The 25,740-nt window shown below is 43.4% G+C and overlaps 1 protein-coding gene and 1 long non-coding RNA gene across 2 annotated transcripts in view; one reads left to right on the top strand and one right to left on the bottom strand.

Annotated features, from left to right (window-relative positions):
* The window catches only part of ZC3HAV1 (zinc finger CCCH-type containing, antiviral 1), a 62,563-nt gene extending 41,273 nt beyond the window's left edge, over positions 1-21,290 (top strand). The window contains exons 9-13 of the mRNA XM_047694229.1: positions 5,036-5,138; positions 6,991-7,072; positions 7,815-7,945; positions 8,326-8,459; positions 17,297-21,290. Coding sequence (XP_047550185.1) covers positions 5,036-5,138; positions 6,991-7,072; positions 7,815-7,945; positions 8,326-8,459; positions 17,297-17,562 — 716 coding nt within the window. The 3' untranslated portion in view covers positions 17,563-21,290. The remainder of the gene's footprint in view (positions 1-5,035; positions 5,139-6,990; positions 7,073-7,814; positions 7,946-8,325; positions 8,460-17,296) is intronic.
* Position 21,291: 1 nt separating this feature from the next.
* On the bottom strand, positions 21,292-25,647 carry LOC125080438 (uncharacterized). Its single transcript, XR_007121391.1, has 6 exons — positions 25,303-25,647; positions 24,693-24,904; positions 24,193-24,357; positions 23,006-23,088; positions 22,214-22,400; positions 21,292-21,568 (listed from the first exon to the last, which is right to left on the bottom strand). It is a non-coding gene; the product is annotated as an uncharacterized LOC125080438 (long non-coding RNA).
* Between the last annotated feature and the right edge of the window lie 93 nt (positions 25,648-25,740).

The following is a 25,740-nucleotide window of genomic DNA, read 5'->3' as shown; positions in this document are numbered from 1 at the left end:
GTCAGGAGACCTGTGCCCGAGAGCCTTGGCTCTGACAACAGCAGAGACTTTGCTTGGGTCCACTGGTGCCTTCAGAACCCTAGAACTTTGCTGTACCTTTTGGGCTTCATCATCTAGGTCACTGATCTTATCGATCTCCTTGACTGAGATTTGGCCTTCTGCCCTGTTTATCTGAGCCACCGTGGAAAGACCTTCCGCTTAGCTTCTACCAGTCTGTTGCGTTTAGTAAGAGATCAGGGCAGGAACGGCCCTCCCTTGAAGGTACTGTCCCATCGGCTGCACCCTTGGGACACTTCCTTGCATATGGTCGGATGGTTGCCCTTTCTCGATCAGCCCTGCAGGTGCTTTGAAAGAGGTAAAGAAGGCTTTCTCAGGTCCTTGACATTCCAGGTGGTACCTGACATCTGGACCCTATATCAGTTACTGTGTATTGAGGAATGTAGCTTCGAAAGACCATTATACCAATTACTGTATGTTGGAAAGCAGTCTGGTTCTCCATATCAAGAGATATTAAAAAATGCTTGCTTTAGGGTGCCTGGCTGGCTTAGTAGATCATGTGACTCTTGATCGCAGGGTCATGAGTTCAAGCCCCATGTTGGGCATGAAGCCTGCTTTTTCATTTTCTTGAGAATCTTTCTAAGGAAATAATTCACCAGGAGGGGAAAAAAAAAAAAGCAATGAGCATGAAGATCTTTAGTAAAGCCCCTATTTGACATACTGCAGTAGAGAAACAGACTGTAGGTTAGCCCTGTAGTGACCAAACCAATTGTGGTATTAAATTTTGGTGGAGTACTGGTTAAAAATTATGATTATGAAAACTGCACAGTTAAAACCAAAATTTAATGTTGTTAAATGAAAAAGGCAGAAACCCCAAATCATGCCTTTCTCTTTAGGTATTGCGTTTCAAAAGAAAAGTGTTTTTTTTTTTTTTCAAATGAGAAGTGGTTTTTTTTTTAAATTTAATATGCATGGTAAATGCAACAGTGTATGCACGTGGACCAAGGCCAGAAGGGAATAGGAAGAAACAGAAATCTCTTCAGTCGATGGTGAAATTAAGAATGGCTTAAATCAAAAAAATTTTTTTTCTTTGGTTGTTATTCTATTGTTCTGGCAATTTAAAAAAGGGGTGGAGGGGTGCCTGGGTGGCTCAGTGGGTTAAAGCCTCTGCTTTCGGCTTGGGTCATGATCCTAGGGTCCTGGGATCGAGCCCCACGTCAGGCTCTCTGCTCAGCGGGGAGCCTGCTTCCGCCTCTCTCTCTCTGCCTGTCTCTCTGCCTGTGATCACTGTCAAATAAATAAAATCTTTAAAAAAATTAAAAAAAAAATAAATAAAATAAATAAAAAAGGGGTAGAGAGAGGAGAACCAGTAATGTACCTTGTTCCTGAATCTGGAGAAATTTGACCTGCAGTTTTGTTCACTGGGTTCTTAGAAACTAGTTCAGAGCAGTTTGTGGTATTCTAGGTGATTTTTTTCTTATTTCTTATATTCTGACATCCCTTAAACTGGTATCGGCATGCCAGCTCTGTTGCTAGGCACTGTTCCGGGTGCGGGCGTCAGGCAATTTCTGAAAGTAATGACAGCTCTGGGGAAAATGAAGCAGTGTGATGGAGAAGCCAGGGAATTGGAGGAGTTCCTAAGAGAGCACCCAGTTTTGTCCCCAGAGGAACCCTTGGTAGGGAGGCAGTAGCCCATGCACAGGGGAAGGCGGGCCCCCAAGAGAGGGAGGGGCTGGAGCTAAGACTGTGAAGGGACAAGCTGGAGATTTCACAGAACACTGAGAAAGTCTGTAAGAGACGAGAGCTGCACAAAGGGTTGGAACGGAGTCGTGCTACCAGGTCATTTATTTATTTATTTATTTTGAGGGGGGATGTGGATGAGCGGGGGAAGCGCAGAGAGGGTCAGGCCGAGGGAGAGGGAGTAGAGCCAATTCCTGCCTGATCCCACAGGCAGACGGGGGCTGGATCCCATGACCCTGCGATCATGACCTGAGCCAAAATAAAGAATCCCATGCATAACCAAGTGAGCCACCTGGGCTCCCTGAACCATCTCATTTTATCTTATTTATTTATTTATAACTTTTTTAAAAAAAGATTTTATTTATTTATTTGATAGAGATCACAAGGAGGCAGAGCAGCAGGCAGAGAGAGAGGGAGAAGCACACTCCCTGCTGAGCAGAGAGCCCGATGTGGGGCTCGATCCCAGGACACTGGGATCATGACCTGAGCCAAAGGCAGAGGCTTTTAACCCACTGAGCCACCCAGGCACCCCTCATTTTATCTTTTTATTGCTATGTTTGTTTCACTTTGCATCAACTATACTGAAGCATAATTGCTTCAATAAAATACTTCCTTTTTAAATTAATTAATTAATTAATTAATTTTAATAAACATATAATGTATTTTTATCCCCAGGAGTACAGGTCTGTGAATTGCCAGGTTTACACACTTCACAGCACTCACCATAGCACATACCCTCCCCAGTGTCCATAACCCCCAGCCGACCCTCTCCCAATCCCCCTCCCCCCAGCAATCCTCAGTTTGTTTTGTGAGATTAAGAGTCACTTATGGTTTGTCCTTCCTTTTTTTTTTTTTTAAGATTTTATTTAATTGAGAGAGAGAGTGAGCACACAGCTAAGGGGAGGGGCAGAGGGAGCAGACTGGTGAAGCAGACTGTCGGCTGAGCAAGGAGCCAGACACGGGGCTTGGTCCCAGCACCACAGGATCATGACCTGAGCCAAAGGCAGGCGCTTAACCAGCAGAGCCACCCAGGCGCCCCAAATGCATCCATTTTAAGTGTGCAGTTGGATGAGCACTGACATATATGCAACTGCTCTCCTGATCAAGCTCTAGAACATTCCCATCAGTCCCAAAAGTTTCCTCACGCTCCTTTTGTAGTCGGTCTCTTCCGACCCCCATTTGCTCTCTGTCACTATAGATTAGTTTTATCTATTCTAGGACATCATATAAAGAACATCTTATGATATGAGCTCTGCGTGGGGCTGACTTCTTTCACTCAGGATGTTTCTTAGACCCGTCTATGCATTGCACGTACAGTACTTCTTCCCTTTTTAATGCTGAGTCATACTTAATTTTAAGGCTATAACATGGTTTGTTTTTATCTATTCACACTTAGTATTTTTGGTTGTTTTTTTTCTTTTCTTTTCTTTTTTTTTTTAAGATTTTATTTATTAGTTTGATAGAGAGAGACAGTGAGAGAGGGAATGCAAGCAGGTGGAGTGGGAGAGGGAGAAGCAGGCTTCCTGCTGAGCAGGGAGCCCAATGCGGGACTCGGTCCCAGGACCCTGGGATCATGACCTGAGCCGAAGGCAGCCACTTAATGACTGAGCCACCCAGGCGCCCCTTTTTGGTTGTTTTCACTTTTTGGTTATTAGAATAAGGCTACTTGAATCATTTAAACGCAAGTCTTTGTGTGGGTGTAAGTTTTCATTTCTCTTGGTTAAGTACAAGAGAGCGGGATTGCTCTATCAAGTAGGTACTCTGTGTTTAACTTCGTAAGAAACTGCCCAACTGTTTTCCAAAGCGTTTGTGCCATTTTATACTTTGACTAGCAATGTAAGATGATTTCCTTTTCTTAAAAGATTTTATTTTATTAAATCAAATTAGTTTTAGTTAAATTTAATTAATTTCATAAAATCAATTTAATTTTGTTAAATTTAATAATTTAAATATTAATTAACAATTTAAATTAATTCAATAATTAAATCAATTTTGATTAATTTAAACTTAATTAAGTTAATAAAATTAAATTGATTTTGTTAAATTAAATTTTATTAAATTTTATTTATTTGAGAGAGTGAGAGAAAGCACCAGTGTGTAGGCGGGGGGGAGGGGCAGAGGGGGAGGGAGAGAGAATCCCATGCAGACTCCCCGCCGGGTGCAGAGCCTGACGTAGGGCCCAGTCCCAGCGTCCTGAGATCACAACCTGTGCTGAAACCAAGAATCAGATGCTCAGACACCCCGATGATTTACTTTGTAAAGAGCTCCCTCTGGCTGCAACTTGGGCCTGGGTCAACAAGGTGCATGAATTGAAAATGACATTTCGGGGCACCTGGGTGACTCAGTGGGTCAAAGCCTGTGCCTTCCGCTCAGGTCATGATCCCAGGGTCCTGGGATCAGACCCCGGGCTCTCTGCTCACCGGGGAACCTGCTTCCTCCTCTGTCTCTCTGCCTACTTGTGATCTCTGTCTGTCAAGTACATAAAATAAAATCTTAAAAAAAAAAAAAAAAAGAAAGACAATGACATTTCACACTTGAAGATCCTTCAAGATACAGCTACCACATTCCAACCCAGAATCACTGATGCCTGGTTTAGGGCAGCTTACTGGGAGGAAGTCTTGTTATCTGGCTGCCCTTGTCCTTCCCTTTACTCTCTGACTTTGATTTACAGATTAGATTAATTGCCGATTGCTCCTCTCATTGCCTCTTTGTTTCCTGGGTCTTATCAGAAGGGCAGGGAAGGATACAAGTTTTTAATCATGAGCAATTCCCATCCGAAAAGATTTTCTCTGTTCATACCTGTTACAGTTCAGCCATGCATATTTGCTGTGTTACTAGCCTAAGGAAAATAACAGGAGGGGCACCTGGGTGACTCAGTGGGTTAAAGCCTCTGCCTTTGGCTCAGGTCATGATCCCAGGGACCTGGGATGGAGCCCCGCATCGGGCTCTCTGCTTCCCTTCCTCTCTCTCTGCCTGCCTCTCTGCCTACTTGTGATCTCTATCAAATAGATAAATAAAATCTTAAAAAAAATAACACTGGGCGCCTGGGTGGCTCAGTGGGTTAAGCCTCTGCCTTCAGCTCAGGTCATGGTCTGAGGGTCCTGGGATTGAGCCCTGCATCGGGCTCTCTGCTCAGCAGGGAGCCTGCTTCCCTTCCTCTCTCTCTCTGCCTGCCTCTCTGCCTACTTGTGATCTCTGTCTATCAAATAAATAAATAAAATCTTAAAAAAAAATAACAGGACATCATTTTCTAGGACTAATTGTTGGTTCTTGTTTGTTTTCCTTTTTCTCTCTAAAGGCATGATTCAGACAAACGTAGCTTCCAAGACCCAAAAAGGTGTGGTCAGAAGGCCAAAATTTATGTCGTACAAGGACGTGGAGCAGATTAAAAGTGGGTTCAAGTAAGTGTTTGGAAATACTGCCTACCGGCAGGTCCTCAACACAATCACCCGCTGATCTCACCAACTTACTCGTCCAGTCTATGCTCTTGAACTCTTCCTGCTTTCATTCCACGGTGGTTTCCTCTTGCATCTTCTGCGCTCGTGAAGCAGTACAGGTGGCCCAGAAGGGTGGGTGAGCAGGAAATCCATCTCCCTGGGATTTACAGGGGACTTGGGGCAAACCTCCCATACCAGGGTCCCACCTTCCTCACCGTGAATGGCCCCGTCGATGGGGTGAGCCTCGGAAGTAGTCAAGGGCACAGTTAAAGGCGTTTTGTTTTGTTGTGGGTTCTTCCGTGTGTCTTTAGTGTAGCTGAGTGGATTTAACAAGGGGAGGCGGCAGAGAAAGAAATGGAAGAAGAGAGGGATGTGTTTGGCTGCCTGAGGGAGGAGATTTGGACAATGATACATGAGATGAAAGGGAATTGTTTAAAGGACACTTTGCTCTGGGGGTTCAGTGTCACTCTCCTCTGTCTGCTCCGGAAACTCAGTGAAATCTACATTGTTCCACTGTGGAGATGGATGCCCCCCGCCCCTGCCCCGGGTAATAATGTGGTTATGTAAAACAGATTTCAAGGCAGGTGGAAAATCAAGCATGGCATTTTTGTAGTTGATTTATATAAATTTTTATCCAAACAAGGTATGTACATTGGATTTGGTAGATTTGTCTCTTAAACCTTTTAATCTATTACATCCCCTCACTTACTTTCTTCCTTCCTTCCCTTTTTTTTTTTTAAAGAAATCGGGTGATTCATCCTTATAGAATTTCCCAAATTCAAAATATATCAAATTGTATGCCCATGGGGGCATCTGATAAGTAATTTCTGTGAGTTGATGGTTAGATGTAGAGGCTTGATTAGACTCAGGCTCCATTTTTGGTCAAAAAAACTATAGATGTGGTACTTTGCTTCCTGCCACACTATAGTAAGAAGTACGTAATGTCTAGTTGTCATATTTTTTTTTAAAGATTTTATTTATTTATTTGACAGAGAGAGATCACAAGTAGGCAGAGAGGCAGGCAGAGAGAGAGAGAGAGGAGGAAGCAGGCTCCCCACTGAGCAGAGAGCCCGATGCGGGGCTCGATCCCAGGACCCTGAGATCATGACCTGAGCCGAAGGCAGAGGCTTTAACCCACTGAGCCACCCAGGCGCCCCTAGTTGTCCTATTTTTAATGATGGAGATGAGCTGAGGGGTTCAGGTCGGTCCAGTGTGACCCCTCTGTTCCAGCATCTGATCTCTCACTGTATCATTATCGTAGTTAATGGCGGGGGGGGGTCATTGTTTCAATCCATTATTTCACTAGGGGTTACAAAACGGTGGTTTTCTAATCCTGTCAATTCTGCAGTTAATAGCTATGAATTGTCTGTAAAGAATACTTTTTCTTCCTGGATAACTATACCCCGAAATACAGTTCCTACAGGAAAGACAGCAGAATTCTTACCCCATGCCTCAGCGTACCCCCCCCACCCCCGGGCCTCAGTCTTGATTGTTTTGCTTAGCTACTGTAAGATATCTTTTTGCTCACGTATTAGGTTCTCTGAAGGTTGGGCAGAAATCTGAAAAGGAATGAGTGCTTTGAATTTTAAGTCAGTGGGAAAATAACATTAATTTATCAAATTATGAATAATGACTTTTTTTTTTTTTGGAATCATGATTACTAGTACATCTATACCAGGAATATGCAGGAATATAACCCAAAATAAAGTACAAAGAAAAAATTCTCTGGGAAACCCTGGCTTCGTGGTTGGAATTTTGGGACAGAACTTGGGCATATGGAACAGGGAACAAAGTGAATTCTTTCTCTTCTTTGTAGCTGTCAGCTGGCACCGACCCCGTCAGACCCTTTACCCTCGGCACTGCTTCCTCAGTGGGACTTTGGCTCTGGTGGCTATGAGGTACTTGGTTTTTACCTTTTGGTATATAAATTGTTTAAAGGCAGGGGGAAAGCATTTAGCTGTCAATGTGTATATTTGTTTGGATGAAAGGATGGTTTCTGTAAAACTCCGGTCAAGATTCAGTGGCATCCCAATGGTAACTGTGTTACCTTCCCAGAGAACAGCCACCCCTCCACAGGGTACCTCACCGTCCAGCCACACACTATCTCTTACCGTACATCCTTACAACAACCCTCTGACACACATATTATCATCTCCACTTCATGGATGGGAGCACTGGAAGTCCTTATCTGTTAGCTGGAGTTCAAAGGCAGGCTTCTGTGGGACCCACACACTGCCTTACCTCATCACCTACCTTGGATGGGGCAGGACTCTTTCTAGATCACTTAGCTTGGGTGTCATGCTCCAGCTTTGGATGCAGGCCTCTCTGTTTGGGCGCCTTGCTCTAGCTTTAGGCAAGGAACTCACCGGGTCCTTCAAGTAAATCCGACCCCTTTGTGGGGTGTCCCTTTGCCTTTAAGCATAAAGCTAGCCCTAAGTCAGCCTGCACAGATGGGCCCAGGGCCAGCTAGTTCATTACTAAAATGAACCTCCAGATGTGGAGATCCTAAGCCAGCTTATCCCACCTGCTATCAGAGGCTTGGCAAGGACACTTCATGGTGTAGGGGGTCACGTGGGTGGACATACATGCTTTCAGTGTCTCCTGCTTCCCATTTTACATATTTTTTTTCAAATTTTTTAGCTGTTAGAGATCGATAGCCGGTGTCCGGAATATGCCATGATAGGTGACTATTTTAAAGCTTCCATGAAAAATTTCAAGATCGAAAAGATAAAGAAGATCAAGAACACAAAGCTCTTGAGTACTTTTGAAAGGTTGGTGGCCACCTTCTGGGGTTTTCTTTTCTTTTTTTTAAACACAAAGTTTTGAAAGATTAGTTAAGTGCTATGGTGTAAAACCTATTCACTGGTTTATTTTACAGTCAAGAATTTCTTTAGCGTCTGGTTGTTTTTTTCATGTTGTAAACTCGAACTTCTCTCAGCTTCGGTGTTAGGACTCTCTGATTTAATGTATCTGTCATTTAAAGGCCCTCATAAGTTTACTTTTCTGCACCTGGGGCATTCATGTTAGGAGCTCTGTTCTGAAAATGGGTGGAATCCCATTTTAAGATGATTAGACTTTATTGGGATTAGTGTCATTAACCAGAGTGGGAGAGGAATGCTCTGGGTGTTAAGTCTCACATTTCCTCTATTAGGAAAAAAATGAAGATGAACAACAGAATGGAAAAAATCCTGTTTTATGCGATAAACCGCGTCCATCTGGAGTCTGTCTGTAAGAATAATTTTGACTGGATCTTACATGGAACTGGTGAAGCCAAATATGGAAGAGGTTTGTGCTGCAATAGAGAAGCCTAACTAGTAGAGTCCTAACTTAGGCTCTGTTACGAGGTGGGAGCCATGATCGCGTACTAACCAGTGTGTGCGGGCTTTTGCGTGCCTGGAGAATTCAGCTCATGTTAACCTTAACTGCCTAAGTTATAGGGGAATGTTGATTTGGGACTTGATTGCCACAGCGTATCCTTGCTCCTGTCTTGGGTTTTTTGGGAGGTAGAAGGATGGAAGCATCTCGTACATGCTTGTGTCTTCTAACTGTTGGCTACATTGTCTACCATTACTGCTCACTTTTACCAGTGGCCTGTCTGACTTAAGTCCAACCCTGCGAAGCCACTACAAGTAGCCTGCCATTGCCACTGATGGGTTCTTTTTTTTTTTTTTTTTTTTAAGATTTTATTTATTTGAGAAAGAGAGCGTGAGCAGAGGAGAGGGGCATAGGGAGAGAGAGAAGCAGGCTCCCACTGAACAGGGAGCCCATGATATGGGGCTCGATCCCAGGACGCTGGGATCATGGCCTGAGCTTAACGCAGACCCTTAACTGACTGAGCCCCCCAGACGCCACCCCTCTGCTCATTTTTAAATAAGACTGTTTTTTGGTGTTGGGTTGTACCATCCATGTAATTCTCAAAACAATCAAACACCACGAATCACTCATCTTAAGAGAACAACAAATAGTGTATCAAGTTTCAAGGTGGGCTCAACTCATACAAGGAATATTAAATTCACACATACTGTGGAAAGCAAGAAGCCAGTCAGTCAGCCGAAAAATATTTTCGAGTGCTTTCTCTACAGTAGATATGGGGGGACATAGTGGTGAACAAAGTAGACATGGCCCCCATCAAAATTACTTCACATAATTAATCAAATGATGGCAAATGTGCAACTACTGTAGAGAGAGTGAACAGATTCTGTGGACACCTAGTCTGGCTGGAGAGCAGTTCCCAAGGGAAGGCACAGGAGGGATCATCTACACTGCAGAGTCCCTGTGGGGAGTGAGCGACAAGTGGTGTAAGACATGGCGCCACAGGAAAGCGTTGAAACTTGACCCTGAAGGCATGGGAAGCTAATGAAGGAGCTTAAGGGGAATGACTTGATGAGAATTTCATGTGTATTAAGTTTAAATGCATGGATAAAGGGGCACCTGACTGGCTCAGTTGGAAGAGCATGCGACTGGATCTCGGGGTCATGAGTTCAAGTCCCATGTTGGGTGCAGAGACTACTTAAATAAATAAAATTTAAAAAAGAGCCTCACTAAAAATTTGCTTAGAAATGTTTGGAGAAAGCGGGATGACCACCTTGAGTGAAACAGGTCTCTCTTATGTTAGAACTCAAAGGAAAATTTACTGCAGAAAATGGAAATATGGTACACGTGTTCTTCAGTTTTGGCCCTAATTGGCTCTGATTGTGACATGCATGGGCATGTAGTCTGTTTTTCCTATTTTGTTCATGAAAGGGCTCTGATACCCTCTGAAATACATCTTTTTTTAAAGATTTTATTTTTACTTATTTGACAGAGATCACAAGTAGGCAGAGAGGCAGGCAGAGAGAGAGAGGAGGAAGCAGGCTCCCCACAGAGAGCCCGATGTGGGGCTCGATCCCAGGACCCTGAGATCGTGACCTGAGTCGAAGGCAGAGGCTTTAACCACTGAGCCACTCAGGTGCCCCTGAAATATATCTTGATAGTTGATAGTGTTACTATCGCTTTTCCTTTAACTTGATGAAAGAGGAGAGTTCCTGATAGCCAAGAAAACACAGGCAAAGATGGAGTCTGCAGTTCTCATCGACGGGCAAGGTGTCTATCTGGGAACTGTGCCCCCTTTTCCCATGCCATCCTCTCTTGAGAAGATGGTGATCCTCCTACTCGGCCTGTCTCCTCTTACCCAGAGTTAGGAGGTGTTTTTGTTTTGTTTGTATTTATTTTTCATACCAACTTGCCACTTCCATCACCCGTGATGGTACCAGTCCCGGCTAGATAGGCGGGTATGAACTGTGGTGCCCATAATCTTGAAAAAAAGTTTAGGCAGTTGTCCTAAGGGAGGCCAAGCAGCAGACCTCAGACATACTGCTCCCCGCTGAGGGAAAACAGAGCCCCCCTTTTGCACCCATGAAACCTCTCCCTAGGCTATTCTCTGCCTGATTTTGCATGTGACTGTGTTAAGAAGAGTATCAGGAAAGTAAGATGTGCCTGGAAAGACAGGAGGGCTCTGGGCTACTTCTGATAAATTGTAGGTGGGAAGAGGGCGTGTGATGGGAGATGGCAGATTGGAGGGGAAGACAGGTCAGGAGGAGAGTTGGTAAGAGCCGGGAAGCGGAGCAGACCTGCTGAGCAGAGTTTGCACTGAGAATAACAAGAGTTAGGGAAAAGTCACTCAACCTCCCAGTCAGAGGACACGATGAAAACTCCGATTTGGATAGTAAGTGGAAGCAAGTGAAATTAGAAACAGAAGCACATGTTTGGGGGTGGAGCTATGCAAAGAAGGACCAGTCTTGTTTACATACTGGATTGAAGAGGCCCGATGGGGGGCATATAAGGCCTCAGAACATATTTGGGATCTAGGGTGCCGCAGATATGTACGGCTATAAAGTCTGCTGAGATTCTGCAACCCAGGGACTGCCCAGTGGTTGGAAAGAAAGAAACCAAAAATGTTATTTTTGATAATATGAGTGTCTACATAGAAAACCCAAAAGAATCAACGGAGAATTGGAATGGTGGTATTCTAGCCCCGAAACGGGACACATGCGTTCCCCAGCCACTGGACTCCTGTCCGTCATCCCTGACAGGCCCAGCGAGCTAGAGCCTGGATGCCTGAGTAACCCAGTTAGAGCCAACTTGACCCTTTTGGACTCCCAGCCTAGAACAAGGTCCCTTTCCCTGGTATTATTCAGAGTTCTTTCTAGTTAACAAAACCCGTTTTCTGCAGTGTGTATCTAGATCCTTTTTTGGTCATCAAAAGCTGACTATGATTCTTTCTTTATCCTTAAGAAACCTCCCGTGGTTCTTATTCTCTCTGAGGCAAAGAATATGTCTGGCTAAAGTAAAAGACGGTGATAATATAAAGAATTGTAAAAAGGAAAAAAAAAAGCATAATATTATCCCATTAAGTCAATTATACTAAATAAATGAAAAAAAAGAATAAAATAGATTATAGGAAGATAGCATATTGTGAAGTCTAGGAAAAAACCAAACCAAACCAAAACAGTTGGGAGAAGAGTGTTTGTGAAGGCTGAAAATTGATAAAGACCAGGAGGGCTGTAGACAGCACAGGGCATTTAAAGTCTGGTAGGCGGGACGCCTGGGTGGCTCAGTTGGTTAAGCGGCTGCTTTCCGCTCGGGTCATGATCCCAGAGTCCTGGGATCGAGTCCCACATCCGGCTCCTTGCTCGGCAGGGAGCCTGCTTCTCCCTCTGCCTCTGCCTGCCACTCTATCTGCCTGTGCTCACTCTTGCTCTCTCTCTCTCTCTGACAAATAAATAAATAAAATCTTAAAAAAAAAATAAAGTCTGGTAGGAATGACAACCGAGAAGGTTGGAGCTAGAGGTCAAGATCCAATCCTGACACACCTTGCAAGCCATGTGAAGGGGAGGGAATTAATCCAGAAGGCAATCACAAACCACCAGTGACTTTGAGAAGGAAGTACCAGGACTCGGACTGTAAGAAAGGATAGGCAGGGCCAAGCCTATAGGAGGAGAAAGTAGGTAGGGAGGTCATTTCCAGAGTCCAGGTAATGGGGTGCCTGAATGGCTCAGCTGGTTAAGCAACTGACTCTTGGTGGAGGTCTGCTCAGTTCCTCCTGATCTCAGGGTTCTGAGGTCGAAGTTCACCTTAGGCTCTGCACTCAGTGTACAGTCTGCATAAGACTCTGTCCTTCTGGGGCACCTGGGTGGCTCAGTGGGTTAAAGCCTCTGCCTTCAGCTCAGGTCATGATCCCAGGGTCCTGGGATTGAGCCCCGCATCGGGCTCTCTGCTAAGTGGGGAGCCTGCTTCTTCCTCTCTCTCTCTCTGCTTGCCTCTCCGCCTACTTGTGATCTCTCTCTCTCTCTGTCAAATAAATAAATAAAATCTTAAAAAAAAAATACTTTGTCCTTCTCCCTCTGCCCACCGCCCCCCAAATAAATAAAAAAAAAAAAAAGAAGAAGAGTTCAGGCCAGAAATGAGGGCGGCCTAGATCCAAGTAGAAGAATGAAGGGATGAAGAGGATATTGGGGTTCAGGGAATCTATCACTCATAAGAGGTATTTACAATAAGACAGAGTCCAGGTTTTAGGAGAGTGGGCTGTAAGGTTGGCTCTTCAGTTTGGCTCACTTAAGCAAATGTAGATTCTAGATTATATAAAAGTGATTTTTAAGAACACTTGATGATATAAATAAATAAATAATAAAAAATAAAAATTAAAAAAAAACACCTGATGATCCATTTTAAAAATCAGTTCTTTAGGGTAATAGTTACTCTTTTCTGAATGGGAAATGATAAAGATACCCTCCAAAGGCCTAGAGTAACTGTATAAATGTAACTGTGTAGGTATTTTGTCATTGGCTTCACTTGTCTTTCATTTGGTTACCACTGATAAGCAAAAATAGCTGAATAGGGGTGCCTGGCTGCCTCAGGCAGTAGAGTGTGCAACTCCTAATCTCTGGGGGCCGGGAGTTCAAGCCCCACATTAGGCATGGAACTTATCTAAAAAAAAAAATAGCTGGGGGCACCTGGGTGGCTCAGTCGGTTAAGTGTCCCAGCCCTAGACTTCAACTAACTCAGGGTCGTGAGATCAAGCCCCGGGTCGGGGTCTCTCTGGGTGTGGAGGCTGCTTGAGGTTCTCTCTCTTCCCCCTACCATCCCCTGCTTGTGTGTGCTCTCTCTCCTCTCTCTCTAAAATAAATAAATCTTGAAAAAAAATAGCTGAGTAATCAAATCAGTACTAAGACTTAATTAGAAAATAGGAAAAACTAATTTAAGAAATACAAAAGTAACTCAGTGCCGTTAAAATATGTACAACTATCTCTGAATGTTGCAAATAGGTTTTATGGCTTTGTCAAGCAATAAAAATGCACACTCAACCAAAAAAATGCACACTCAAGAAAAATATGGATGGAATTTTTGTCTGTTGACTTTATTTCATTTGCTTTAAGTCAAATATATTTTTACCAGTAACTCCATACTATTTATTTGACACCTTTTACATGCGTAAGTGGAGTTCACTTGTCTGGAAAGATTTGCTTTCTGAAAGACAACTTGGAATTGGAAAGAGTGAACATGTGTTATGAGTAGCCTACGTTGTTTTCTTAAAATTCCTGTATTGAAGATTGTGTATGTTTTTTCTTGGGAGCTTCTCAGAAACATTTAGTCTTATTTCAAAACAGCGTTTTTTGTTTTTTTTTTTTTCCCCTCAGCCCAGCAAGTGTGGAGTGGGAGTAAAGAGACACTAGAGGCAGGCAGCAAGAAGAAAATTAGCAGTTTAAGGTGGAGAACAAGAGGGGGAATGATCTGCAAGACACAAACATAACTTAACATTTTTCTTTCGTGCTGTGCATAGACCATCAGTATAGGAGTAAATGGCTCCATCCCCCTTAGTAACTCAACAAGGCGTCCCTATAATGTAAAACCCTATATCAGAATTAATATCTACATCTGACGCAGCAGGACAAGAAAGGGCAAAATGACCTGTTCTGCTTTTTACATCAGAGGAATGTATGTGTGTTAGAAAGATTTCCTTACAAAACAGCTTAAGTTGTTTAGAAGTTCCAGAAACTGACATATGAGGAATGGCTCTTTGCAGACACCAAGAAATGACTTGGGACTATACTATGATGCACAGAGCCGGGTAGTGTGATACAGAGTTCGTGGAGGGTATCCATCAAAAGAGAGAGAATAAGGGGCGCCTGGGTGGCTCAGTGGGTTAAGCCGCTGCCTTTGGCTCAGGTCATGATCTCAGGTTCCTGGGATCGAGCCCCGCATCGGGCTCTCTGCTCAGCAGGGAGCCTGCTTCCCTCTCTCTCTCTCTCTGCCTGCCTCTCTGCCTACTTGTGATCTATCTCTGTCAAATAAATAAATAAAATCTTGGAAAAAAAAAGAGAGAGAATAAAAATAAAGAAGGTACAGGGGCTCCTGGGTGGTTCAGTTGGTGGAGTGTCTGACTTCAGCTCAGGCTGTGATCTTGAGGTTCCAGGATCAAGCCCTGAGTCAGGCTCCCTGCTCAGTGGGAAGTCAGCTTCTACCTCTTCCTCACTTTCTGCCCCTCCCCCCACTTGTGCATTCTCTCTCTCAAATAAATTAATAAAATATTTTTTTTAAAGATTTTATTAACTTATTTGACAGAGATCACAAGTAGGCAGAGAGGCAGGCAGAGAGAGAGGGGGAAGCAGGCTCCCTGCTGAGCAGAGAGCCCGATGCGGGGCCCGATCCCAGGACCCTGAGATCACGACCTGAGCCGAAGGCAGAGGCTTAACCCCCTGAGCCACCCAGGAATCCCAATAAATAAAATCTTTGAATAACAGTAAAATAAAGAAGGCACAGCCTCTGTACTCAGGGGATAGCAGAGTGATATAGAATATATCTGTAGTAGGTCGTCTGGTAAAACAGGAGCTGGAACTGGCTGGGAAGGAGGGTTGTTGGCAGTGACAGAGGTAGAGTGGGTGGCCCGATAGAATTGTGGTGGGATGATGATTGTCATTTGTGTCCTTGGTCATTTTCCAATTGTCTACTGGCCTACTTTGTAAGATTAGAAAAAGGTCCATATGGTCACTGTCTTTGAAATATAAGCTTGTTTTGGTCACACATCAGTGTAAAAAAAAAAAAAAGACAAAAGTACAACAGGAGAAAAAGATAGAGACAAGCCGTTCCAAGAAAGAGCATATGAAGTATGCCAATAAGCCTATGAGAAGATGCTTCCTGTCACTAGTATTAAGGGAAATGCATATTATAATCAGATTTTTTTTTTTTTTTGGTACTTTGTACTGACAAAAATTAAAAGGATAGTTGATATCTGATGTTGACAAGGTTTGGAGCAATGGGACTTTCTCCATCGCTGGTAAGATTTTTGGACTGCTTCTGGAGGGCAGTTTGTAATAATCTGTCAAAGTGTAATGCGCCCAGGTCCTTTGACTCAGCCGCTACAGTTTTCCAGTCTGTTCCATGGAAATACTTACACAGGCTCTCAAAGGCATATTTACTAGGATGTTTTGAAAGCATTTTTTAAGAAGTGTTCTTGGTAATGGCAAAAAATTAAAAATAACCTACATGTTAATCAATACAAGAGTTAAATTATGATACATCCATACAATGGGATCCTGTGCAGCCACTAAAAAGAATGATGTGGGGTTAAATGGGGTGACAGTGAAATTTCTAGGACTAGAGTGTAAAAAATTGCAGAACAGTTCATACAGTATAATCCTACTAATGAACAAATAAATAAAAGAACATTAAACTGTACCAGAGTAAATGTGTTATATATGTATGTAAATGCCTGGAAACAGGTGAGAGAAGCAGTGTTTGGGAGGGACAGCAGGTCAGGAAATGGCAGGTCAGTGTAGTGGACTTTCGTTTCTTATTCCAAATAGAGTTGAACTTCATTTACCCAGAATATCCAGTATCTGACCTCTTCAGGATAAGCAGTATTTCTGGAATCCAAACATCTAAATTATTTTTTAAATAAATCATAATAAAAAAGATAAACAAGGTAAATGAAAAAATATTAAGCACTTGTTACCATAGATAAAATAAATTCATTTTACTAATTAACTTTTGCATAGAAAATCAGAATTCACAAATATATATGCATTTCTTTTATTTTTTAATTTTAATTTTTTTAAAAAGATTTTATTTATTTATTTGACAGAGAGCACAAGTAGAGCAGCAGGCAGAGGGAGAAGCAGGCTCCCCAGGGAGCAGGGACCCCTATGGGTGGCTCCATCCCAGGACCCTGGGATCACTACCTGAGCCAAAGGCAGCTGCTTAACCGACTAAGCCATCCAGGTGCCCTCAAATAAATAAATCTCAAAGAGAGAGAGAGAAGCATCTGGCAATGACAAAAATAAAACAGGAAATTTCAGTTTGTCAAGAGATCATTGTTGATCTGCTGAGTACAGAAACCTCAGTGAGGCAGGGGCACGTGGATGGCTCAGTCCGTGAAGCCTCAGTCTCTTGATTTAAGCTCAGGTCATGATCTCGGGGTTGTGAGATGGGGCCGTGCCTGGGCTCAGTGCTGAGAGTGGAGTCCTGCTTGGGATGCTCACCCTTCTTCTGCCCCTCCCGCCGCTACACACACGCATGCGCGTGCGCTCTCTTCCTCTCTCCCTCTCAAATAAATAAACACAGTGTAAAAAAAAAAGAGAGAGAGAGAGACCTCAGTGATACAGAGGTTGTTCTAAGGTTGTGGACGATAGATCAACTCTTTTGGAAAGGTCTGCAGGGTCCATTGCTGGCCCATGCTATGCTTCCCTCTTTCACATTTTCTGAGACCTTCCCATCAGTAGTAAATGACCTTTGTTCCTTAAAATGTACACAACAGAAAACAGCCTCTGCTGAAGGATCTTTGGTCCTCCAAGTTCCAAATCAGCTCACCCTGCATGATTTGCACGAGTTGGGCTGCTCACACCATCTCTGGGAGCCCCTGCACAGTGTTGTTTCTGTTATTTCAGTAGGGTTATATAGTGGATTCAGATTTACTTGCATCATGAACATTTTTTTCGGTACAAAGGAAAGTTGATAAGTATCAATAAGGTGTTGCTGACACATGCTTAGGGAACGCCCATCATCTGATGTTATGTAAATAATCTTACAAACTACATGCCTTCTTTCATAATAATTCTTTACCCTTTTCTTTTTTTGTTGGTTTCTAGGCATTTACTTCACAAAAGATGCCATCGATGCCCATAAAAATTGCCAGTGTGATACCAAAAACATCGTTATGTTTGTAGCTCGAGTCCTGGTTGGAGATTTTACTCAAGGAGAGATGGGAAGCGTTAGCCCTCCCCCACCGCCGTATGACAGCTATGTGGATATAAGGTTGAATCCCTCCGTTTTTGTTATCTTCGAGAAAGATCAGATTTACCCAGAATATGTGATTGAATATACTGAACTAGACAAAGCCTGCGTGATTAGTTAGGAGTGATGAATACAGTGTCATAAAGAAGGGCATTACCCTTCTGTTCGCTTACAGAGCCAGATTGCCCCAGATCGTAACATTTTTACATTTCTCATCTAGTTATCAAACGCCTTAGATCAGTGGTTCCCAAACTTTGCTCCACATTTGAATTGTCTGGGAAGCTTTTTAACAAGTCCAGTGTTCAGATCGTACCCCAGGCCAACTAAATCACTGTTTCTGGTGTGAGAGCTTGGGCAGTGGTATTCTTTAAAATCCCAAGGATTCGAATGTGTCCTAGAGTTTGGGAACCACTGTCTTAAGGTATAACTGGGAAAGATGGATTTCTAAAACGTCTGTAACAAGTTTCTCTCCCAGCTCCTCTTCGTTTACTGTAGGACATGATTTGGTTTTGGTTATGTTGAAAGAAAAGTAATTTGGGCAATTTGAGAGAAATCTAAAAATGCCTGTGGAAGTAAGGACATAAGACCATACTGCCTTGGATAGAAGATTATGGAAAGTTGTGGGGGGAATTTTTAGGAAAATCCAGGGGTGGGGGGTTGGGGGGGGGGAGAAAAGGTAATTTAAATACCATCACGGATGTAACTGTACTATACCTTTGTGGTAAAACGAGTTGGGGCACACATTTCTTTATCTCTACGTTCATTTAGGGGCTCCATTCACGTTGGTTCTCTGGAATGCAATGAAAAGAGCCGCAAAGTGGGGCTCAGAGAGAAGCAGCCAGCTGGAGTTAATTGCCCATTTGGGTTCTTTATATAATTGTAGCAGAGTAGACATTTATATTCTAGTATATGATTATAGAGAAGGTTTTCAGGTTGCACTTTGATGAGATGTCTGTATTGTGGGGGGTCTGAGTTGCAGTAACCAGACTCACAGAAGCATGACTGATAAACCTGAGTGTTCTTGTAGTCGTTCGCTGTAGTGAGTGAGGCTCACCGTGGAATTAGGAGCCAGGCCATCCCTACTGAAGGATGGGCCCCTTAAGGAGGCAAGATTTGTTTCCCGGTGAGCACGGAATCCGAACAAAGAGAACAATACCTCAAACAGGTCTTACACCTGTAAGGGGCTTCTTTTTTCTAAATATCACGAATTGTATGGAATTGAAGTACAATCAGTTTTTAAAGCAGTTGAGGTTCCTGGACCAAGATTTCTTTCCTTCTTAGGAAACCGATTTTTCCTTTCAGTTTTTCTTTTCCACATTCTGTACCATTCACCAAAATTTCTTGTTCATCTCCTGCCAGCAGACATGTTATAAAAGTTAATTAGCATTAGAAGTAATTTTATATTAGTCAGATAGTAGATCGGTACAATCTGTACTGTAGGTTGTACAATCAGTACAGTCTACAATGTGGTAGATCCACAACCCCTTCGTATAAAGGACTCCACAAGTAACAAATGCATAGAAATTTTTTAGGGGAGGATTATTTTCTGGGAGGCTTGTCACAAATAGGTACTCTCATTTGCCTTTTTTTTTTTTTTTAATGGTACTTCTGTTTTGGAGTTTTCATTTCCTGATCTTGGTTCTCACGTTTTCAGAGATGCAAATTGTCCAACTCTGATCACGCATTAGACATCTCTGGTTGGATATTTCACAGACACCTGTAAAGCAACATGTCCCGAATGGAATTCTCAATCTGCCTCCTTTAAACGAATCACCTTCTTCCCGAGTGTTCTGTACCAGAAGTCATCCTTGACTTCTTCCTCTCCTTCTTCCACGCTATTCCCAAATCTAATTTTCTCTCTTAAATATTTCGTTGTCCCCTTCTGAGTTCTTTACTTAGCAGTAAGAATGGTCATATTTTAACATTTTTTACATAATAATCTTTAAAAACACAAATCTGACCATGCCTTTAGAATAAAGACCAAAATCATTATTATGGCCCCACATGATTTCTCTGTTCCTTGCCCTCTGTCATTTCTTTTCTTCTACCTAACCTAAGCCACTCTGGCTTACTTTTAGTTCTTTGGTACACCTTTTCCCCTAGCTCAGTGGTTCTCAATGAACATGCCTGCCCTTTTTTTTTTTTCACACATACATTGTAACATCTGCTTTATTATCCTCAAAGTGCAATCCAGTGGTAATATACTCTACCTACACATAATTTCAGATATAAATTTAAAATTAATTAAAATTAGCATTATCATAAAAGGAAAATAAAAGGTACATTACTTGGGCACGACTATATTAGAAGATTTAAGTAATTAGGTGTTTACATCTACTCATAATGGGCAAATTTACAAGAAGGTAGAAGATCAAAATTGACTTTATACAAAGTATGGGAAAATGAAAAAGCAGGGATAGGAGTGGACCTTAGGGAAAAAACTAGTGATGCATAACTTATTTGCATATGATAGTATTTATAAGAGATATATCGAAATAGACTTCATTGAAATAAATACTGTACAAGGAAATCTACAAACTGTCGACATGGAGAAAATGAGGAAATAGTCTATTTTTTGCAGACGAGCCGTAGGTCATACAAGAATGTCTAGCAAGACATTCAAAATTCGTGTAGGGTGCAGAATAATTTCTTATTGTGAGGAACTGTCCAGTATATTTCAAGATGTTTGGCATACCTGGCTCTCCTGTACTAAGTGCCAATAGCACCCTCTCCTCCCCCCAGGTATAGGGCAACATAGCCCCTATCAGATCTGTTCACCCTTTCCAGGGCAGTCACATTTTGTCACATCCCGTTTGTTGGCCTGAGAGGACTCCGAGGTGATACAGTCTCCTTACACATGTGAATGTCTTTAAAAACCTATTTAACACCCCAGCTGTGTTATAATGGAGACACAAAAGGAAAGAAATTTCTAATTAAAATACAAGGAGTTTCTGTATGTAAATGCTCAGGCATGATTATGCTATCTATACGACATCAGGAAATAGATATCTACTCCTACTTACAGTGAATAGCTTTGAATTTCAGAGTCATTAGGAGGCTACTTCTGATAAAGAAGTACAGGAAAATGACAGATGAGAGGTGTGGGTGACTCTGGGATGAGAATCAGTGTTAGGGCGAGTCATAACAGACCACATACCTTCTCTGTATGTGGTTAGGGCAAGAGCGCAATTACCTTCATGGTATAAGGATAACAGATTGTCTACGAGGGAAAAATGAACGGTATTCCCTCCGGCAAGCTGTAGGTCCTACATAAATGTCCGGCGGGACATTAAAGAGGCGAATAGGGTACAGAATAAGTCTTCATTGTGTGGGACTAACCCATCCACTGCAGGACATCCGTTTTCCCTGGGCTGCATCCACTCAGTGGCCAGTAATAGTGCCCACCGGTTATGAAGCCAACAACGCATCCATTTCCAAAATACTACAGTGAGAACCACTGACTTAGTTAATGTCTAGAATCCTCAGATGTGCTTACTTTTACCTCCCTAAGGAGTCTTTCTATGGAGTCGTAGATAAGATTCTTGCTTTCTAAGCCCCTAGTTTTTAAAAGAGTGTGTGCCTGCCTTTGTTCATGTTTAGCACTTGCCCAACTTGTGGTTGTCTGCTTTCTGCATTAGAATGTAAGCTCCTTGAGGGCTGAGTCAACCCGTTAACCCGTTGTGTTCACTGTACCATACCTATACTTGGCTGTGTTTGACATGTGAATCCCTTGGATACATTGTGTTAACTAAAGTAAGCTCAGATGTTTACATCCAGCCCTTGATTTGTATTTCTTCTTCAAGTGTAATTTGAGACTATCAATAAAGAGAAACAGTAACTTTGCCCTGCTGTCTGGATAGACTGTATTTATTTCTAGGTATCTCCAAAAAGGAAATCAGCGGCAGACACTAATTTATTTGGTGGGGGCTAGAGGATGTGTTTGCCCCTTCTGGATTTTCCATTCCAGGAGTTGATGACCAGAAAGCTGTCGGTGAGAAGTAGGGTGGTGGCAATGGGATAGCCCGTGGTGGGTCAGCCTATCTTGTCTCGGGGCTTGGAGAAGAGCAGGCTGGAAGCTGTGAATATGCCTTTCTTCCTTTGGCCCCAGGAGTGGGAACAGGGCCTGGCTGAAGCACAAAAGTTAAAAATACCCTATCAGTCCTTCCTTCAAAAGCCCTTCTCCATGCATTCTTTTTGAATCACAGAGCTTCGGATGGAAAGAAAGAGGAAGAACCCTAGATGGCAGCATAACTTTGATTCAAGTGAAGGTAAAACTCATTGGATTTGGATCTCACATTTCCTACATCTGCTTTTTCCACACACACATCAGCCCCTTCTGGGCTTCGATTCCTTCCTTCCTTACCCCGAGGCCATTCTGTACCTGACCACTCCTTCAATTAATAACTTTCGATCACCCAGAACCCTTGACTTTATGTCTCATCCGTTTGGCAAAGGATTCATCAAATTCATCAAATTCTCTTTCTATAAATGAGTACTTTCATTTTTATTTATTTATTTTTTTAACATTGAGTACTTTCGGAGAAAATTAGCAGTATGGATTAATAGCACTGTGCATGCCTGGTACTCAAATTTGGCAAAGCCCCCTGCCTGCCCACTTGTCCTCCCCGTCCACATTGCCCCATCCCCACAAGACAGCTGTGTCAAACCTCCACCAGCCTCCTCACCCGTTCTCCCTTAACACTACCACAGATGGCTATTGGATCTTTTCTACTTCATCTTAAGCCTACAAACTTGTCTTCTTATATACTCACCCTTACTTCTTTTCCTCTTGTCTAAATGGAAGAGGTATTTCTCCTGAGGTTCATTCTTCCAGCGTCCCGTCCTCTCCCAGTTGCCTTATGAAAATCTCCCACTGAATTCTCTCTCTTCTCAGACAGATTTTCAACTTGCCCTTCTTACTGGCTTTGTTCACTTGGCATATAACTGTGCTTACCTCTCCTATAATAAAACACTGCTTTCAATCTTACATCTTCCTTTAATCATCATTTTATCACTACCTTACCTTTTCAGATAACTTATTTTAAAGATTTTATTTATTTCACAGATAGAGATCACAAGTAGGCAGAGCGGCAGGCAGAGAGAGAGAGAGGAGGGATCCTGATGTGGGGCTGGATCCCAGGACCCTGGAATCATGACCTGAGCCAAAGGCAGAGGCTTTAACCCACTGAGCCACCCAGGTGCCCCCAGATAACTCATTTGAAAAAGCAGGACTTTTCTATTCTTTTTTGCTCTTAGCCTACAGAAATCTGCCTTTTCTCATTATACCTCCAAAATAAACTTGCCTAATTTATCAACACCCTTGTAGGGCAACTTCCATAGCATTTTATTTTATTTATTTATTTTTAAGATTTTATTTATTTGAGAGAGAGCATGAGCAAGGAGAAGGTCAGAGGGAGAAGCAGACTCCCCATGGAGCCGGGTGCCCGATGTGGGACTCGATCCTGGAACCCCGGGATCATGACCTGAGCCGAAGACAGTCGTCCAACCAACTGAGCCACCCAGCCGTCCCTTCCATAGCATTTTATAATGCTGACCGTGTTCACCTTGAAAGTTTCTCCTCTGTCCATGAATGACTCTGATTTTCCTCTACCCTCTCTTTCTCGGTTTATGTCTTAGGCTGGCTTCCCTTAGAAGCAAACAGAAAAGGATCAAATGTAAGCAGTTTATTTGGGAGGTGGTCGCAGGAAACACTGGTGGAGAAGTGGGGAGTGAGACAGGGAAAGGAAGGCAACAGAGGGCTTGTTAATGAGAGGGTTATAGCTGTAGGCAACTGGGGCTCAATGCCACTGAAGGACCTCTGGGAGACTATGGGACAACCTTGAAGTTGTTCCGCCTGAGAAATAACGCCCTGGGATATTGAGCCTCTATCTGGGAGGAGAAACTCTTCCTTTATTCTTTTAGGTTCAGTTTCTGGAGTGCAAATTTAACAAACAGCAGAGTAGTAGGAGAAAAAAAACCCTCTAAGTTCATCACATGCATCTGGAAATGAAGTGTCTCCCTAAATGGTTAAAGATAAGGGGTTTACATATTTATATTAGTAGGGGAGAGGAAGGGGGAGAAAAGGCTTCTGTGGGAAAAGCAAATGGGTTTCTGGAGGAACAAACAAGATATGGAAGTTTGTGATAATGTTTATTTATGCAAGTGCCAGTGATCTCCATTTTATTTTTTTCTTCATGACCATAAAACTGCCCCAGAGAGAAGATCTATGGCAGCCTCACTTCCAGAACTTTCTGTTTTTCACTGAAATAAGGGAAGTTCCAAGAGAGCTTCTTCCTACATCTGCTGAATCTCAAATGTCTTTAGTTTAATCTTCATACCAACTCTGGGGGTCTGAGTGGGCCGCCACACCACTAATTCCTGAACATCACTAGCCAAGGACTCTTCTGGAATGTAAATACCTTGGTAATTCCAGTCTCCCTCAATTGCTGGCAAGCTTGCTCCTTCAGTGGGGAGAAAGAACTTAGAGCAGAAAATCCAGGTGCAAATGCTGAGTGTCACAAGACTTAGGCACAGCATTATGAGCTACTTCTGGTTTTCTGGTTTTTCTCTTCCTCCCCTTTCTCAAGGTTCTGTTGTCTCACATTTGCTTTACGCACTCTCCATTTTGCTGGGTGTGCTCAGGAACTCTCACAGCTTCAATTACCTAATAATTTGATGTCATTCATCTCTATTCCCTTCATCTTTTGTCGGCTCTACATCTATATACATAACTGCCTACCGGGGATCTTACCTTGAATTGTCCAGTGCAGACCAGACACCATAAAAACAGGTTATGGTCCCTCAAATCCTCTTCTGTTATCTTGTCTTGCTTTTCTAGAAATCCATTCTTCTCATAGCTGTCATCGATCTTTCTAAAACACCTCTGCTAAGTATGGCCAGGCACTGCTTTGTAAATCTGGGGACAGAGCAATCAATGAACAAGACAAACCAGGTTCCTGCTTTTACTGCTTGAAGTCTACAAATATAGAAATAAAGAAAAAGAGAAACTGTCAGTGCTAAGTTCCATGGAGAGACTAGGGAACTACTCTCATTGGGAGGTCCAGAAAAGTCTTTCTGAAGAGAAGACATTTATGCTCAGAGATGAAAGACAGAAGGGAGACATCTAGAGCAGGGGGGAACATTCTGGGCAGAGGGATCCTTCTACTGCCATCTGAAATTCCTTCAATGGTTTCCCAACGTCTTCAACATAAGCTCAAATTTCTAAGCCTGGCAGAGAAGATCTTCTAGCACCTGGTCAGTCAGTGGCCTTCCTCTTTAGCTTCTTTCCATGACACCAACTCACGTCATCCTCACAACCACCGTGTAAGACAGCTGGTTGAGTCCTCCATCGGGTCTTATGCGACTTCATACTCCGTCGCTGCATTAGCAGGGGCTGGAAAGCTGTCCACAAAATGAGCAAGGTGTTGGGCAGAAAGGACGGCTGCTGAGTAAACAGGTCTAGACTGGTGCGGTCCAACAGAAATAAAGTGAGCCCCACAGGTAGTTTAACATTTTCTCATACTATTAGATAAGTAAAAGCAACAGATTAAATTGTAAGGACATTTTATTTAAATATCATCAATTGAGCATATTTTTTGTTTAAAGATTGTATTTATTTGACGGAGAGAGAAAGAGCAGGAGCAGGGGGGAGGGGCAGAGGGAGAGGGAGAAACTGCGAGTCCCCACCCAGCAGGGAGCCCGATGTGGGAGGGGCAGAGGGAGAGGGAGAAACTTCCGAGTCCCCACCCAGCAGGGAGCCCGATGTGGGACGAGATCCCAGGATCCCCAGATCATGACCCCGGCGGAAGGCAGATGCTGAACCGACTGAGCCCTCCAGGCGCCCCAGTGGAGCATGACTAACGAAGTCACTCATGAGAGCGTTTGCATCCCAAATCTTCCAAATCCAGGCTGTGCAGCTCACACTTACATCGTCTCAGGCCCAACGGGTCAACCTTCCAAGGCCTCGACGCCACCTGCGGCTCGTAGCTGACTGGATCCTTCCCCCTCAACTCCCTCGGGCGCCCCAGCCCGCCCCTTCCACCTCGTCACCTCTTTCATCTCCGCAGAACTTACGGGCACCCCGATTCTCTCCTTTGCTGGCGTGTCACGACTCCCCCACTGTCCACGTCTCTCCCGGCCAGGACCCCCCGCCCTTGACCCGGGGCCGGCACAGAGCAGGCGCTCGGCCAATACGGTCCCCCCACTCCCACGGCCGCGCCCGGGGTGTCCCCAGGCCCCCCTCCGCCGCCCGCCCCCGAGCGCCCCTCCGCCGCCGCCGCCGTCGCCGCGGCGCGCCCTC

Source organism: Lutra lutra, chromosome 11 (genome assembly GCF_902655055.1).
Source record: "Lutra lutra chromosome 11, mLutLut1.2, whole genome shotgun sequence".
NCBI classification, from domain to species: Eukaryota; Metazoa; Chordata; class Mammalia; order Carnivora; family Mustelidae; genus Lutra; species Lutra lutra.
The sequence above is the reverse complement of the archived record's forward strand: the minus strand, read 5'-3'. Positions and strand labels throughout refer to the sequence as shown.